We start from the raw sequence: 18952 nt of genomic DNA, 5'->3' as shown, positions 1-18952 counted from the left end.
AGCATTTGTCTAGTATGGTTACAAACTACTTTTCCTCCCTTATCGATGTTCTCCCTCACAGGTCATTCCCCTTTGATTACTGGGCATCTAAACTAGACACCTGGCCTGAATTGGCAGAATATGCATTACAGGAGCTCGCTTGCCCTGCTGCCAGTGTGCTATCAGAAAGAGTCTTCAGTGCTGCTGGTTCAATACTGACCGAAAAAAGGACACGTCTGGCTACCCAAAATGTTGATGATCTCACCTTCATTAAAATGAACCAATCATGGATTTCACATTCTTTTGCCCCACCTTCCCCTGCTGACACGTAGTTTTCCTTTAAAAAGGTCTTGCTTTTGGACTCCTCTTAATGACTGCTCCAATTCCTCCATTTGCTGCTGCTGAATGTCCACCATAGGCCATTTTTAACACCTCCCTAAATGGGCTGACTCCCCCCACAGGCCCGTGGTCACCACTTGGCGCAAGCACCCGTGTGAGTGCCGATTGCCTGGACAGGTGGGTGTGCCCACTTTTGGCCGACGGCACTGGCACAGGGTCCCTCATCGTACAATTAAGTGTCTCTGGCGGTGGGGGTGCACACCCAACGTCAGACACACTGTCGTAATATGAGGGGCCCTGGGCCAGTACTGCCGCCCACGAGAGAGTGTTCCCCCCCAGCTCAAATAGTGCTCCACCGCTGTTTAGTCGGTGCTGTTAAATCCTTCAATGGCACTGCCAATACAAATTGAGAGATGATAGTAAATATATTCAGGGACCATGCCCAAAATTTTGACCTGTGAATACTGTGCGCGAACTACCACTATCTGGTACTCAGCAGAGGAACCCACCCCTGTACGTTGCTTTACCATCTGTTTATTTACGAACATTTTTTTTGCAGACATTTAGCCCGCCTTACTTTTTAGGCCAATGTACTGTGTCAGCCACTTATTCCAGTTGTCCTCCACCAAACAAAGCAGTGCCACCAGTTTACTCCTGTTACCAGTTTAGAACTGCATTGAGCCTACTTTTTTATTTTAGGCCTAGTAAGTCTGTCTGCGCCACTCCCACTAATCATCCTCCGCTGACCAAAACAATGCTGCCTGTGTACCCATTACCCATTTTGAACTGCATTGAGCCTACTTTTTTATTTAAGGTCTAGTAAGTCTGTCTGCGCCACTCCTACTAATTGTCATCCGCTGACCAAAACAATGCTGCCTGTGTACCTGTTACCCATTTTGAACTGCATTGAGCCTACTTTTTTATTTTAGGCCTAGTAAGTCTGTCTGCGCCACTCCTAGCAATCGTCCTCCACTGACCAAACCAGTGCTGCCTGTGTACCCCTGTTACCCATTTTAAACTGCCTTGAGCCAACTTTTTTATTTTAGGCCTACTAAGTCTGTCTGGGCCACTCCAGTCCTGACAATCGTCCTCCGCTTAACAACGCTCTGCCGCCTGTGTACCCCTGTAACCAATTTTAAACTGCATTGAGCCAACTTTTTTAATTTAGGCCTACTACCTGTGTCTGTCTGCGCCACTCAATACAGCTGTCCTTCACTGCACAATGCAGAGCCTCAATTTGCAGCCGATATCGCATATTAAAGTGCATTTGGCCTACTGGTTTGGTTGGGCCTACTAACAGTGTCTGCCGCTCCTTGGTATTCTCCTGTGTTTTTCTCCTGAGCTTCAATCTTCAGGCTTTCGGCCTATAGGAATTTTAAAACTGCATTTGGCCTACTGGATTGGTTGGGCCTATTAACGGTGTCTGCCGCTCCTTGCTGTTCTCCTCCACTGAACAAAGCATTGCTGCCTGTTTACTCCTGTTACCAACTTTGAACTGCGTTTAGCCTACTTTATTCTTTGGGTCTATATCTGTGTTTCCTCCTCATCCTGCCCATTGCCCAGCCACTGCTAGATGAGTCTGCTGGATAATTGACCCAGACCACTACATTCCCCTTGCACTCTACATAGCCAGTATCTGACTCTGCAGAAAGTCTGGTTCCCCTTCCCGCATACTATACCACCTTACACGGGGACAAAGAGGAAGGTGCAGATGAAAGTGCAGGTTCCTTCAACAGGTGGGGGGCATACTCGTTGGCGACGTCACTGGCACAGGGCCCCTCATAGTACGCAAAAGTGTCCCTGCCGGTGGGAGGTGCCCCCACCGTCAATCACTACGCCGTACTTTGAGGGGCCCTGTGCCAGTGGCAATGCGAACGAGTGTGCCCCCCCTGCTTGCTCAGGATCACAGCACTTGCAAAGTTGAAATACTTACCTCTCCCTGCTCCACTGCCGTGATGTAGTCTGCGTTTCCTGAGCCCACGAAAAACTTGAGCCAGCCCTACTCCCCCCACAACTGTTGCCAAATGACCCCCAAATTTTCAATGGCTAACTATTATTATATGGTAAATTAAGATTGACAAGCTTAAGTAACAAGAATTGATGTTTTTGGCATTAAAATGGGCTCTGTTGGTGTTTTCCTGTCCTCCACTCACTGCCGACTTTGATTCTCCATTGACTTGCATTGGGTTTCGTGTTTCGGTCGGATCCCCGACTTTTCGCAATAATCGGCCGATTTCACCTGACCCGACTTTTGACAAAGTCGGGTTTCGCGAAACCCGACTCGATCCTGAAAAAGTAAAAGTCGCTCAACCCTAGTACTGACTACTGGGTTGCCAATCTGCTATATCCACGGTACAGAAGTAAATTTTCACAGATGGAAAGTGACATGCGCATATGCACGTATCAAAACATGCTTATAGAGAAGCTTAAGAGTGGATTCCTTAATACAGCAGTGAGGTACACAGTGTGCATCACAGTTATAGACTTCCAACCCTGGAAACATCTACACATTAATGCTGAAACATTAGCAGCAGCAGAATTGTAAGTGGCAGAAGCAATTTCTGTGAAAGGTTTCAGACATTATTTAGACCAGCCCATGCATCAGAACAGACTTTAAGTCTGACACATAGTAAATGACTGAAGAGGTTGGTGCTGGAGTATCTCGAGCTCAATATCAATGCCATCAGCTAGAAATGCTGGTCCAAGCCATGTCCCAGGCCTTGTCCCATGCATCCATGCTGCATAATTATACCATTGGTACAATTTGTATGTCGGTTGGGTGGTTGGAGAGCAGTGATGCGGGAGAGAAACATAGGTAATTGAGATGGCACCTCTGAGGACTGTACTGTGTGTGAGGTTAAGGTGGAGGAAGAGGAGGAGAAGTCACTTAATGCAGTGCTTGCCATCCACTGAAGCCCATGCTCTTGCTGGACCGCATCTACAAGGCACACTATTGTGCAGCTGCCAAAGAAAGGGAGTCTAGTATGCCATCCTGTAACAGAAGTTGTCAGTTGTCTTTGGATAGAAAAGCTGGTGTTTTCTCAGTAGAGCTTTCAGTAACATTACCACCTACCCCACGTACACCTGGAACAACAAGCCTCACTTTTTCTCACTCATATTTGATGTACCTTCCCCTCTTTTAACTAGCTGTTTCACAACTGTAAGCCCACAGCTGCCTGTCACCTGTCAGTAAAATACCAATCAGTATTTATTTGCTGAGATCGCGTAACACAGAATTAGCACACACTATTTAGATGCTAAAATGTGGACTGATGTCTGGACTACACAATTAGCACAAAAGATCGAGATGCTGACATGTGGACTAGTGGATGGACAACAAAATTAGCGCAAATGATTTAGATGCTGAAATGTATACTGCTGGCTGGATCATACAATTTGCACAAAGGATTCAGATTCTGAAATGTGGACTCCTAGCTGCATCACACTATGAGCAGGAAAGATTTAGATTCTGAAATGTTGCCTTGTGTCTAGACCACGCTATTAACAGAAAGGATATATATTCAGAAATGTTGCCTGGTGTCTGGACTACACAATTAGCAGAAATGACTTAGATTCTGAAATGTGGACTCCTAGCTGGATCACACTATTAGCAGAAAGGATTTAGATTCTGATATGTGGCCTGGTGGCTGTACCAAACTAGTAGCACAAACTATTTAGATTCTGAAATGTGGAATCTTGGCTACACCACACTGTTAGCACAAACTATTTAGATTCTAAAATGAGGACTCCTTACTGCACCACACTTCTAGCACAAATGATTTAGATTCTCAAATATTGGACTCCTGGCTGCACCACACTATCAGTACAAACTATGTAGATTCTGAAATGTGGGACTCTCTTGGTTTCACCACACTATTAGCTCAAGCGATTTAGATGCTGGAAAGTCAGTTTGACACAGGATCCTATTTAGCTGAACTAGCTAACAATAAACTGCCTAGCTAACTATTTGACTACTTTCAGCAGCAAAAGAAGCAGCCTCTCTGCGCTCTCACACTGACAAAATGGCGCAAAAACAACATGTCTGCTTTTAAATAGAAATGGACATGTGACTTCGGCAGCCAATGCCAGATGTCCATGTGTCTGGACGTTGTGGGTGTTTTTTGCACCCTGATTGGCTGACAGAATCTCCACACATGAAGTTTATAAAAAAAAAAGAATAACAGTCCACCACTTCTCTGACCTCTCTGTTGTGAATTTGGTTTCTGGGCTCCCCCGGTGGTTACTGGTGGTACTGAACTTGTGTGCTTCATCTCCTCTGTTCACCTGTTTCCATCAGGATGTGGGAGTTTCTATTTAGCCTTGCTCCTCAGTCATTTCTATGCCGGCCAACAATGTTACCAGAAGCCTTTCTGTTGCATGTTCCTGCTCCTAGACTACTATCAGCTAAGTTGGACTTGTAGTCCTAAGATTGTTTTGCATTTTTGTTCCAGTTCTCTGTTTTTGAATATTTCTGAGGCTGGAAGCTCTTGTGAGCTGAAATTGCCACTCTGGTGTCATGAGTTGATATTAGAGTCTTAAAGTAATTTCAGGATGGTGTTTTGAAAGGGTTTTCAGCTGACTGTGAAGTTCCCTTTTCTGTCTTCCTACTATCTAGTAAGCGGACCTCAATTTGCTAAACCTATCTTCATACTTCGTATGTCATTTTCCTCTAAAATCACCGACAATATATGTGGGGGCTACTGTCTGCCTTTTGGGGAAAATTTCTCTAGAGGTAAGCCAGGTCTGTATTTTCCTCTGCTAGGGTCAGTAAGTCCTCCGGCTGGTGCTGGGCGTCTAGGGATAAAACGTAGGCACGCTACCCGGCCACTGTTAGTTGTGCGGTAGGTTTAGCTCACAGTCAGCTCGAGTTCCCATCTTCCAAGAGCTAGTCCTTTTGTATGCTTTACTACGGTCTCTTGCCATTGAGAACCACGACAGTTTGGCCGGCCAAGAGTTAAAATAATTGGCAGAAGAAAGGAGAGAAAAGAAGTCTGCAGAGAATTTTTTTTTTTTTCTCTGAGTTTGCTCATTAGTTGATTCACTTGCATCTCTGCTTACTGCAGCCTTCGTCTCTCTCTCCTTCTAATCCTTGAATGGTTCTGATTTCTCCTGATTAAAATGGATCCTCAGAGTTTAGCTATTGGTTTGGATAATCTCGCTATGAAGGTTCAAAGTTTACAGGATTTTGTAATTCATGCTCCTATATCTGAACCTAGAATTCCTTTACCTGAATTTTTCTCCGGGGATAGATCTCGCTTCCAGAATTTCAAACATAATTGTAAATTATTTTTGTCTCTGAGATCTCGCTCCGCTGGAGATCCTGCACAGCAGGTCAGGATTGTAATTTCCTTGCTCCGGGGCGACCCTCAGGATTGGGCATTTGCTTTGGCACCAGGGGATCCTGCGTTGCTCAATGTGGATGCGTTTTTCCTGGCTTTGGGGTTGCTTTATGAGGAACCTCATTTAGAGATTCAGGCTGAAAAAGCCTTGATGGCCCTGTCTCAAGGGCAAGATGAGGTTGAAATATACTGCCAAAAATTTCGTAAGTGGTCTGTGCTTACTCAGTGGAATGAGTGCGCCCTGGCGGCGAATTTCAGAGAGGGTCTCTCTGATGCCATTAAAGATGTTATGGTGGGGTTCCCTGTGCCTACAGGTCTGAATGAGTCCATGACAATGGCTATTCAGATTGATCGGCGTTTGCGGGAGCGCAAACCTGTGCACCATTTGGCGGTGTCTACTGAGAAGGCGCCAGAGATTATGCAATGTGATAGAATTCTGTCCAGAAGCGAACGACAGAATTTTAGGCGAAAAAATGGGTTATGCTTCTATTGTGGTGATTCAACTCATGTTATATCAGCATGCTCTAAACGTACTAAGAAGGTTGATAAGTCTGTTTCAATTGGCACTTTACAGTCTAAGTTTATTCTATCTGTGACCCTGATTTGCTCTTTATCGTCTATTACCGCGGACGCCTATGTCGACTCTGGCGCCGCTTTGAGTCTTATGGATTGGTCCTTTGCCAAACGCTGTGGGTTTAATTTAGAGCCTCTGGAAGTTCCTATACCTCTGAAGGGTATTGACTCCACGCCATTGGCTAGTAATAAACCACAATACTGGACACAAGTAACTATGCGTATTAATCCGGATCACCAGGAGATTATTCGCTTCCTTGTGTTGTATAATCTACATGATGTGTTGGTGCTTGGATTGCCATGGCTGCAATCTCATAACCCAGTCCTCGACTGGAAAGCAATGTCTGTGTTAAGCTGGGGATGTCAGGGGACTCATGGGGACGTACCTTTGGTTTCCATTTCGTCATCTATTCCCTCTGAGATTCCGGAATTTTTATCTCATTATCGTGACGTTTTTGAGGAGCCTAAACTTGGTTCACTACCTCCGCACAGAGATTGCGATTGTACTATAGATCTGATTCCGGGCAGTAAGTTTCCAAAGGGTCGTTTATTTAATCTATCTGTGCCTGAACATGCTGCTATGCGGGAATATATTAAGGAGTCCTTGGAAAAGGGACATTTTCGTCCTTCGTCATCTCCCTTAGGAGCCGTTTTTTTCTTTGTATCTAAAAAAGATGGCTCTTTGAGGCCGTGTATTGATTATCGGCTTTTGAATAAAATCACGGTTAAATATCAGTATCCTTTGCCACTGCTTACTGATTTGTTTGCTCGAATAAAGGGGGCCAAGTGGTTCTCTAAGATTGATCTTCGTGGGGCGTATAATTTAGTGCGAATTAAGCAGGGGGATGAGTGGAAAACCGCATTTAATACGCCTGAGGGCCATTTTGAGTATTTAGTAATGCCTTTTGGTCTTTCAAATGCCCCTTCAGTCTTTCAGTCTTTTATGCATGACATTTTCCGTGAATATTTGGATAAATTTATGATTGTGTATCTGGATGATATTTTGATTTTTTCGGATGACTGGGACTCTCATGTCCAACAGGTCAGGAGGGTTTTTCAGGTTTTGCGCTCTAATTCCTTGTGTGTAAAGGGTTCTAAGTGTGTTTTTGGGGTTCAAAAGATTTCGTTTTTGGGGTACATTTTTTCCCCCTCTTCCATTGAGATGGACCCTGTCAAGGTTCAGGCTATTTGTGATTGGACGCAACCCTCTTCTCTTAAGAGCCTTCAGAAGTTTTTGGGCTTTGCTAATTTTTATCGTCGATTTATAACTGGTTTTTCTGATGTTGCTAAGCCGTTGACTGATTTGACTAAGAAGGGTGCTGATGTTGCTGATTGGTCCCCTGCTGCTGTGGAGGCCTTTCGGGAGCTTAAGCGCCGCTTTTCTTCCGCCCCTGTATTGCGTCAGCCTGATGTTACTCTTCCTTTTCAGGTTGAGGTCGACGCTTCAGAAATCGGAGCTGGGGCGGTTTTGTCGCAGAAAAGTTCCGACTGCTCCGTGATGAGACCTTGCGCGTTCTTTTCTCGTAAATTTTCGCCCGCTGAGCGAAATTATGATATTGGTAATCGGGAGCTCTTGGCTATGAAGTGGGCTTTTGAGGAGTGGCGTCATTGGCTTGAGGGGGCTAGACATCAGGTGGTGGTATTGACCGACCACAAGAATTTGATTTATCTTGAGTCTGCCAGGCGCCTGAATCCTAGACAGGCGCGCTGGTCGTTATTTTTCTCTCGGTTTAATTTTGTGGTTTCTTACCTACCGGGTTCTAAAAATGTGAAGGCGGATGCCCTTTCTAGGAGTTTTGAGCCTGATTCCCCTGGTAATTCTGAACCTACAGGTATCCTTAAGGATGGAGTGATATTATCTGCTGTTTCCCCAGACTTGCGACGGGTCTTGCAGGAGTTTCAGGCGGATAGACCTGATCGTTGCCCGCCTGGTAGACTGTTTGTTCCGGATGATTGGACCAGTAGAGTCATCTCGGAGGTCCATTCTTCTGCGTTAGCTGGTCATCCTGGAATCTTTGGTACAAGGGATTTGGTGGCTAGGTCCTTCTGGTGGCCTTCCCTGTCGCGAGATGTGCGAGGTTTTGTGCAGTCTTGTGATGTTTGTGCTCGGGCCAAGCCTTGTTGTTCTCGGGCTAGTGGATTGTTGTTATCTTTGCCTATTCCGAAGAGGCCTTGGACTCACATCTCCATGGATTTTATTTCTGATCTCCCTGTTTCTCAGAAGATGTCTGTCATCTGGGTGGTGTGTGACCGTTTCTCTAAGATGGTCCATTTGGTCCCCTTGCCTAAATTGCCTTCCTCATCTGAGCTGGTTCCTCTGTTTTTTCAAAATGTGGTTCGCTTGCATGGTATTCCGGAGAATATCGTTTCTGACAGGGGAACCCAATTCGTGTCTAGATTTTGGCGAGCGTTCTGTGCTAGGATGGGCATTGATTTGTCTTTTTCGTCTGCTTTCCATCCTCAGACTAATGGCCAGACCGAGCGAACTAATCAGACCTTGGAGACTTATTTGAGGTGTTTTGTGTCTGCGGATCAGGATGATTGGGTTGCCTTTTTGCCCTTGGCGGAGTTTGCCCTCAATAACCGGGCTAGTTCTGCCACCTTGGTTTCTCCTTTCTTCTGTAATTCGGGGTTTCATCCTCGTTTCTCTTCCGGTCAGGTGGAGTCTTCGGATTGTCCTGGAGTGGATGCTGTGGTGGAGAGGTTGCATCAGATTTGGGGGCATGTGGTGGACAATTTGAAGTTGTCCCAGGAGAAGACTCAGCAGTTTGCCAACCGCCGTCGTCGTGCTGGTCCTCGTCTTTGTGTTGGGGACTTGGTGTGGTTGTCTTCTCGTTTTGTCCCTATGAAGGTTTCTTCTCCTAAGTTTAAGCCTCGGTTCATCGGCCCGTACAAGATATTGGAGATTCTTAACCCTGTGTCCTTTCGTTTGGACCTCCCTGCATCTTTTTCTATTCATAATGTCTTCCATCGGTCATTGTTGCGCAGGTATGAGGTACCGGTTGTGCCTTCCGTTGAGCCTCCTGCTCCGGTGTTGGTTGAGGGTGGGTTGGAGTATGTTGTCGAGAAGATCTTGGACTCCCGTGTTTCCAGATGGAGACTTCAGTATTTGGTCAAGTGGAAGGGCTACGGTCAGGAGGATAATTCTTGGGTGACAGCCTCTGATGTTCATGCCTCCGATTTGGTCCGTGCCTTTCATAGGGCTCATCCTGATCGCCCTGGTGGTTCTGGTGAGGGTTCGGTGCCCCCTCCTTGAGGGGGGGGTACTGTTGTGAATTTGGTTTCTGGGCTCCCCCGGTGGTTACTGGTGGTACTGAACTTGTGTGCTTCATCTCCTCTGTTCACCTGTTTCCATCAGGATGTGGGAGTTTCTATTTAGCCTTGCTCCTCAGTCATTTCTATGCCGGCCAACAATGTTACCAGAAGCCTTTCTGTTGCATGTTCCTGCTCCTAGACTACTATCAGCTAAGTTGGACTTGTAGTCCTAAGATTGTTTTGCATTTTTGTTCCAGTTCTCTGTTTTTGAATATTTCTGAGGCTGGAAGCTCTTGTGAGCTGAAATTGCCACTCTGGTGTCATGAGTTGATATTAGAGTCTTAAAGTAATTTCAGGATGGTGTTTTGAAAGGGTTTTCAGCTGACTGGGAAGTTCCCTTTTCTGTCTTCCTACTATCTAGTAAGCGGACCTCAATTTGCTAAACCTATCTTCATACTTCGTATGTCATTTTCCTCTAAAATCACCGACAATATATGTGGGGGCTACTGTCTGCCTTTTGGGGAAAATTTCTCTAGAGGTAAGCCAGGTCTGTATTTTCCTCTGCTAGGGTCAGTCAGTCCTCCGGCTGGCGCTGGGCGTCTAGTGATAAAACGTAGGCACGCTACCCGGCCACTGTTAGTTGTGCGGTAGGTTTAGCTCACAGTCAGCTCGAGTTCCCATCTTCCAAGAGCTAGTCCTTTTGTATGCTTTACTACGGTCTCTTGCCATTGAGAACCACGACACCTCTCTCCTCCTCCTCCCCTCATCAAACATGTTCACACCACTCATCATACAGCACCACTATCCTAGCCAAAGTTCTAGCAAAATCATTAGTGGAAACTCTATCATTTACCGAACTTTGGACAAATTTTGCCCATTTTGAGAAAAATGCTAGGGAATTCAAACACGAGTCCAAATGTGCAATGTCCGTGCCGACTTTGAGATTGGCAAATGTTTTCTGAACAAGTTCTTTCCTCTCTAACAATGACCCAATGCCTATAGCCAATGCCATTAAGAATTATCCAAAGCATAAAGAAGAGCATACAGTCATAGACCTGATAATATGACTTTGCCAGAGCTGTAGTCTGAACAATATCAACAGATTTGTGTTTAGTTCTCAAAAATGTTTGGAACAACCTCCCTGCCAAGTTCCTAAAAATCTTTGTGCAAGTGTACTTATAAGACTTGTTGCTTTAATGATGTTTTACAGCAAAATGAAGGGTGTTCAGAGCATATCTTAATTTGATTTAAATTTCTCTTCTGTTCATTCACCTTGCATTTTGTTAATTGATAAAAATAAACTAATATTTACAGAAAACAGTATTTCAACATTTTCAGAATATCTAACAGTATTATTGTACTTTGAACCTGTTATAAATAAATGTCAAGAATACTCAATTCAGTTTAGTCTTCAAAATATATTCCCTTAGATTTATTGTGCAACTTGAACTGCAACCTTTTGAGTTGCAGAAAATATAGGAAGGAAAAAAATACAATAATTTGAGTTGTGTTTTCTTATATAGTGTATTATATGTCCTTTGATGTCATACAACAAAGTTAAAAGAGAAACAAATTGTAGTCATTGTACTGAGAAAAACATGTTTACAATGAGACATGTCAGGCAGAAGACTTTTATCTTGTAACCTCTCTATTCATCACACAGCCAATATTCTCAACATAACTCTGAGCCTCCATGAGATGGAACAATTGTTGTCAGGGGATCATTAGTGGAACTTTTCAAATGTTATTGTCTAAGATTCCTTCAATATATGAATCTTTTATTATTTATGTTGATCCATATAGGGTATTTTATCCTTTGCCATAAAAAAAATAATAATAATATAATAATAATAATAATAACGCATAGTAATGTACATTACTTGTTCATAGGGCTCATCAAAATAGCTACTGATACTTAGCGAATATCTACACTGTTTACTAGAAGGGTACTAGAAAGCAGGACAAGAACCTTTAAAGGAAACCTGTCACTAGGTTTCTGCTAACTTCTCTGAGAGACTCATGATGTAGGAAAATAAATATTGATTCTAAATATCTATCACTTACTTTGCTGGGTGCAGCAGTTGTGATACAATCAGTGTTTTCTCTAGTAAATCTGACTCTGCCTAACACCAATGATTAGCAGCTTTGTATAAATATTGCTAATTGAGAGTAAGATACTAGTCAGTGTTGGGGGCATGGTTGAACAAGGAGTCACATGGGCAGTTAGTCCAGCAGTGATTATCTCCTGCTGATAAAATACTGATAGTATTGAAATTACTGCACACATCCTAGTAAGTCACATATCACCTCTTGGTGTTCTCAGATGACATGGCAAAAACTGACAGATTCCTTTAAATTACATTGATGTGTTTTAAAATGGAAAAAAATTGCCATGGATAGAGCTTTATAAAAGTTTCAGATGCTGCTATTAATGCTATGACCGGGGACTGTAGCTGCGTTAACATGCCGTATGACTGAAAGCTGGTGGCTCCCTTAAGGAATAAAGCTCCCTTTCTCCCTTGAGACATCCTTTCGCTACAGTGCTGGGACACTTTTTTAATACTTTTTACCTGCAAATTAATCAAATATCTGTAAGTGAATATTATAATCTGATTTGACAGGTTTTCTTTAATGTTCCATAATCGTCTAACTAGTAAGGGAGTGAGATAACTTCTCAAATACCCTGGATGAAAATGATATATTCTTGAAATGGTGAGAACAGTTGGGAAATTTCATTAAGACTGTTGATTTATAGATAAGTATTCTGTTCAAATCCTTTTGGAATGGTGCACATCTTTGGGCTTCTTAATTGCTACAAAATGAAAGTGTCCGAGCTAGGGCAAAAGGGAAAAAAAATTGCAAAAATATTATTGTCACGATTCTGTTGTCGGGTGTCACCAGGAAGAGGGGCACCTTCTCTGTCCCTAATTCGAAGGGCACCCTAGCTCGCCCTGTTCCCCAGATTACGACTTATGGTGAAGATGCCAGGGACACGTACTTTGCCTTAGCTCCTGAATCCGCCCTCAAGCTGTACCCTTCCCCACCCATGGAAGAGGGGAGTAGCAGTGTACGATAATACACCAACCAGACTAACAAGGTAATACGAACAGGGGTAACAGAAAATATCAAACATACAAATATACTCACACAGACAACAGAGTAATGCACCAGGAATGAAGGATGGGGTTCAGTAGGAGAAGGAAGGTAATTATCACACACTCAAAACCTAGCAACAGTCAGAGACAAATCCAACAAACACCTTCTCCATTAAGAACTTCCAACTACCACCAGCCTTGCAGCATAAGCTAACTCTGATCATGAGTGCTAGCCAGGACCTAGCTTATGTAAGAGATGGGAGTGGCTAACAGTGCACAGCTGAGAATCTTTTAACAAATTGCCAAATGACAAATAAACCCTAACCAAAGATTTTATTCTGCTTTTAAACTATTAGGCTGGTGTCACACTAGCGAGTTTTACAGACGTATGAGCGCAGAAAATACGTCCAGAAAATACGCATTGCACACGGCCCAATGATTCTCTATGGGGCAGCTCCTATCTGCTGTATATTATGCATCCATAATATACGGGTATGTTACGGGCGCAGAAAATACTCAAGCGTGAGAAAATATTCTGAAAAGTTCCCAGGCTCGAGTTCATATGAGTTCATCCAGCAGGGGGCGCATCACCGCGACTCGAGGTAACTACAGTACATTCCCCTGCATTCCAATCATTCCTCAGATTTTACAGCTAGGAGCACAGCTGCATTAGCAGAGCTCCTGGGTGTAAAATGATTTAACCCCTTCAGATGGATTTACAGCGTGGGACAAGACTGAATGACGGAAGGTATGGAATATTGTTGTTTGTTTTTTTAACTTTGTTTCAGGTGACAAGGGTCTTCAGGTGGATTAAGAGCATAATAAAATATTAAAACACCATGTGTCTTTTTTTTTTCATTAAAATACTTTTTAATAATGTGTGTGTTTTATTAACCATTTCGTACTATTGGATTAATAATAGATAGGTGTCATAATTGACGCCTCTCCATTATTAACCTGGCTTAATGTCACCTTACAATAGCAAGGTGACATTAACCCTTCATTACCCCATATCCCACACTTACACTGGAGTGGGAAGAGAGAGGTTAAGTTCCAGAATAGGTGCATCTTACAGATGTGTCTTTTCTGGGGTGGCTGGGGGCAGATGTTTTTAGCCAGGGGGGGCCAATAACCATGGTCCCTCTCTAGGCTATTAATATCTGCCCTCAGTAACTGGCTTTCCCACTCTGGCGGAAAAAATTGTGCGGGAGCCCTTGCCAATTTTTTCCGGGATTTAACCCTTTAATTTAATAGCTAGAGCCCCCAAATTTTACACAGAGACACTTCTTACTTTAGTAAAGAGGAATATGTAATGAAAGAAGGGATATGAGATGGTTTACTGTATGTAAACCATGTCTCATATCCTGTCGGGTTTGTGAAGGAGATAGGAAAAGCCAGCAATTGAATTACCGGCTTTTCTGCTATCTAGCGCTGAATTAAATATAAATATATATATGTGTCTCACCGACATATATATATATATATATATATATATATATATAGACTGTATATATGTTTTTAAGAATATTTGAGCCGATGGATCCATGATATGTCCATTTTGCAAGCCTGTGAGAAAAAAACGCCGTGCGGAAGCCATACGGATGCCATACGGATGACACACAGATAAATTTGTGCATAAAAATCACATCCTCGCATTGAATACGGAACAGTGTTTTGGGACAATTACTGAGTATTACGGCCGTAAAAAAACGGACCGTATTTTCATATGCTGAGTGTGACGCCGGCCTTAAAATTAAACTTTTATTCATCAATTTAATAAACTGATGTGCTTATTAAAACCACAATGTTTGTTTTGTCTCTATGGTTCACAATTAGTCCTGAGGTAATATCTTGGGAGTCCTTTTGGACATGCCTTTATAGGTTCATTGATGGGTACTGTTTTCTTTTTTATATATATTGGGTGAATAGTACACAGACCGAGGTATAGCTATTTTGTTAAAAAAGTACAATTCAATACAATGAATGATGTAATATTTCCCAATATCATTCCATTTGTCGTTGTTATTACTGGTTTGTTGCTGTCCTAATCTCTGCTACAAGCATTAATATATTAGTCTTCAAATTAAATATCCCCTATTGGGGTTCCTCATCTAATTTACTCCTATGTCTCTTTCACCTATTGGCATTATGTATAGCCTTCAGGATTATAGATTCATCCTATATCTTTTTGCTTTGCGTGGCTGTAGACCATCACTTATTGCTTAGCTAAACATTTAATAGCTTATAATATTTAAGCTATTTCTGAGAATCAGTTAATAAATGACAGATAGTATAATACTATGTATTTTATTTGTGCCAGGGGCCTTTCTACATGTTGCAGCCCTAGCCAAAGGAGTAGGATGCTGCAGAGGAATGCCTTTCGAAGAACTCCACCACTGCCCAGGGGTCGCCTCAATGGAATTACAGGACCAGCATATCAGCAGCTGGAGGAGCCCGGACTTATAGATCAGGACACAATCCCTTGCCAAGGGTAAGTGATGAAAACCACTGGAGCATGAAAATACAATATCAATCTCAAGATTAAAAGGAGAAGCTTATCTGCTTTAATCTTGCGAGCTGCTACGTTCTCATGTTACAAGAGCATGAAGCATTAAAATCAAAGAATTATTTTAAACATTGATGGCAAGAGGAAATAGCTCTTTTAATTTGTTTCCATGAAATAAAAGTTCCTAATTTTTTTTTGTTTCAGAATTGTTTGGAAACTGATTTTTTTTGTTTTATGTCACATATATTTTTAGTTTGAGCATATTTTCCGAAGATAAATCAATGTATTAGCTACAGTTTGTGTGAATACTATTAACTTTATACTTGTACCACATATTGTATATTCACCTTATTTATCTCCAGGAATATACTGTTTAATTAAGGGATCTGTGGAAATTGCCAGGATGGTAAAATGCTGGCATTGCGTTTTTATACCATGTTTGGAATTTAATTTGTGATTCTTAAACCCCTGGGGTAAGCAATTTCCCTTTGCACTCTTTACTTCCAGTGTGAAAGGAAAATTGCTTCCCCTAGGGGGCTAAAACTGCTTATGATGATTGAAATATCCTAAATTAAATTAAAATTAAAAACTGCAGAGCTTTGTGTTTAAACACTGGATACATACTACTTGCGGAAGTTCTTAAACATCCTTATAACATTTTTTTTATTGCGCAATATGTGAAATGCATTCGTTTTACACATCTAATTGCAGATACTTTGTGCGTACTTACTGTCTCTATATTGCTGTGGCTGTGCTGCCACCTCTTTACTGCACCTATCTTCTAGATTTTTACATGGAAAATATAAGTATATAAATAACATGAACTTGAGGATGATAAAAAAAAAACATAAAATCCTCATATTTGAAGAATTTTGCCTGCTCTTCTTCTCCTTGCTCATAGATAGAAGATAAGAAAACAGAAAATACAACTAAAACTTATAACCCAAAAGAAAATTAAAAAGTCTGTGAATTTGAAGCAGGAACCTGTTAGCTAGAGTGATTATAAAAGCCTCACTGTTCATTGAAAGAATTAGTCTTTTGGCAGAGGTTAGAGTGAAGAGAAGCAAATGTTATATGACCCCTAAGTGAGTAAAATAAATAAATAAACCAAATGGAACTCCACTGTATTTGTAATATTTAACCATTCAGCGCCCATCGATACTTCGTTTTACGTTTTCATTTTTTCTTCCCCTTTTTCCAAGAGCCATAAATTTATTATTTTTCTGTCAATATGGCCATGTGAGGGCTTTTTCTTTGTGGGATGAGTTTTGCTTTTGAATGACAACATTGATTTAACCACATGGTGTACTGAAAATGGGAAAAAAAATTCCAAGTGCAAAAAAAATTGCAATTCCGAAACAGTTTTTGTTTTTTTTACTTACCATGTTCACTAAATGCTAAAACTGACTTGTCAATCTAATTGTCCAGGTCAGTGCAAGTGTGTAGATTCAAAAGATATACAGGTTCTTTTTTTACTTAAGTGGTGAAAAAAAATCAGAAATTTGTAAGGAAAAAAAAATTGCTTCATTTGTCTTCATTTTCCAAGACCAATAGTGTCTCCTTTTTTCCTGATCTCGGGCATGGTGAGGGCTTATTTTTTCTGCTAATCCGATGTTTTCATAGATAACATTTTTGGTTAGATAGAATGTTTTGATTGCCTGGTATTGCATTTTATTGCAATGTTACGACAGCCAAAAAACATAACTCTGGTATTTCAATTTTTTTCTCGTTACGCCATTTACCAATCGGATTAATTTACTTTATATTTTGATAGATTGGACATTTCTGAAAGTATTGATACTAAATATGGGTATCGTTTTAATTGTTTTTTTTAATGGGGCAAAAGTGGAGTGATTTGAACTTTTGTGTTTCTTTTTGTTTTATATTTTCAAACCTTTTTTAAAATCTTTACTGGGTTTAATAGTTCCCTTAGGAGACTTGAAGCTGCTATCATCTGATCACTTTTGTTACAGTCCTACTATGTGTAGAATAAATCATGATCTTCTATTAACGCTGGGAGCTGTCCGGCGTTCATAGGAGATTTGCAACTTCAGGCATTGTGGTCTTCTGCAGACCCCAAGCTTTCATGAAAACTCATCAATGCCTGTCAATCACATGACAGGGTCACCGATAGGTGGAACTTGTGACACGCTTCCAGCCAGATTTCCACCAGCACGTGTTAAATGCCGCTGTCAAAGATTGATAGTGTCATTGAACTTGCTAACAGCCATGGATGGATTGTGGATCCAAGTATGGCTTTTAGAAGCACATGATAGCTGATCAGATCCGCTGTCATGTGGAGGGAAAAATGCACAAGAGCTCGCATCAAAGGTATGCTGATGATGTATGTATACGTCATAGGTCAAGAAGGGGTTAAAGACAAGGATACACTTTTGTTATTGAATTAAAAACTTAGAGAGATGGCTGATAATAAAATGAATGGGCTTCAAATACGTAGTATCCATGAAGATCTAAAAGTGGCGTAAAGTTTATTCATTTAACTGAAGGTGTCATTTAACACTTTGCCACCCAAGACACAAAAGTGCATTCTACAATATATATAGCAGGCTCAATAGCCCTCTCCATATAGTGCAGGCCACAACAATGTTGTACAGCTAGCATCTGCCTTTAGAGCAAGGATTAGAGCTGGTACCGATTGCTGCTATCGAATCACTTAAGTGCCTTTCTCGTAAATTGTGTGATACTCACCATTTTTTCAGTGGACTTTCCCAAGCAGGCAATAGGTTGCCATCGTAGACAGGGACCTACTGTCTACGATCCCTGTCATCTCTTTACTCTTACAAAGCCCAGACGCATTAGCAACTGCAGCTCAGTATGAAAATCAAAACAAACACACTCTCATATCTATCCGTTTATGAAAAACTAGAAAGAAGTTACAGGTCTCACAAAATAGCAACACAAAACTTTTTTTTACAAAGTTCTAAACTTTTTAACCACTAAAATTAAAATCTAAAAATAAAAATACCAAAAGGCACTTTGGGTCAGGAAAATCGTCACTCATGAAGTACAGTTGAAAGTAATCCTATAGACAAGTGCAGATTGTGAAATACAACGAAACAAAATGATGTATGGTGCCAAAACATGAGGCTGGTAGTATATTAGAACAGTTGGTAATAAAAATAGGGTCAGTGTCTCTAAGGAATATACCAAATTTAGCCTGCTGTGTGATAACCTGAGTGGTGTAAAGAAAAACCCCAAGAAGGATGGAGGATTGCAGGTATAGAATAACTCAAAAAATTCCTGGCTGTATAATGAATAACAGTTAAAGTAAAATGTAAGAGAGAGAGATTCCGTGGTGCACTGATCACTGATAAAAGTAGAATCCATAGGGGTCTTGGTACAGAGTGTCCAAAATGGAGAGTTCAAGTTGGTGTGAGGCAAGTCCGAGGGAGCACTGCAAACTCAGCTGTGAGCAGGGAGCAGGAGGTGAGAGCTAATACCTGCTTAAGACTGCAAGAGGTGCGTGCCGTCCTTAGTCTGTGTAGTAAATCCTCAGCGAAGAGAAAAGGAAAATTTCATGATGCGATTGTTAGGGGTAGCGGAACGCACTGAGTAAATATAGATGTTATTATTGGTGCGTTCGCAGCCTGGTGTCCACCGTGCAGGAGGAACCTGCTGCTAGCAAATGACGGCACTATATGGCGGTCTCAGTGACCTCTGTTACTTCACAGAGTCGCACAGAAACAAGACGCTGTGCCCTGTCAACCCCACAGGAGTTCACAGCTAACTGTCGAGCTGAAGGCAGTCTGTGGTCACACACACATACAATCTCCTCCTCGGAGAAGCCGGTATTCTAGGGGCTTATTTCAGCAGGGGCCCTAGATCCACACACACACAATCTCCTC

The 18952-nt window shown here is 41.9% G+C and overlaps 1 protein-coding gene across 1 annotated transcript in view; it reads left to right on the top strand.

Annotated features, from left to right (window-relative positions):
• Positions 1–18952, top strand: part of NRG3 (neuregulin 3) — a 1406690-nt gene that overhangs the window by 1300729 nt on the left and 87009 nt on the right. Inside the window, exon 8 of the mRNA XM_077259354.1 lies at positions 14901–15071. Coding sequence (XP_077115469.1) covers positions 14901–15071 — 171 coding nt within the window. The remainder of the gene's footprint in view (positions 1–14900; positions 15072–18952) is intronic.

The sequence above is a fragment of the Ranitomeya variabilis genome, chromosome 4 (assembly GCF_051348905.1).
Source record: "Ranitomeya variabilis isolate aRanVar5 chromosome 4, aRanVar5.hap1, whole genome shotgun sequence".
Taxonomy (NCBI): domain Eukaryota; kingdom Metazoa; phylum Chordata; class Amphibia; order Anura; family Dendrobatidae; genus Ranitomeya; species Ranitomeya variabilis.
The sequence above is the reverse complement of the archived record's forward strand: the minus strand, read 5'-3'. Positions and strand labels throughout refer to the sequence as shown.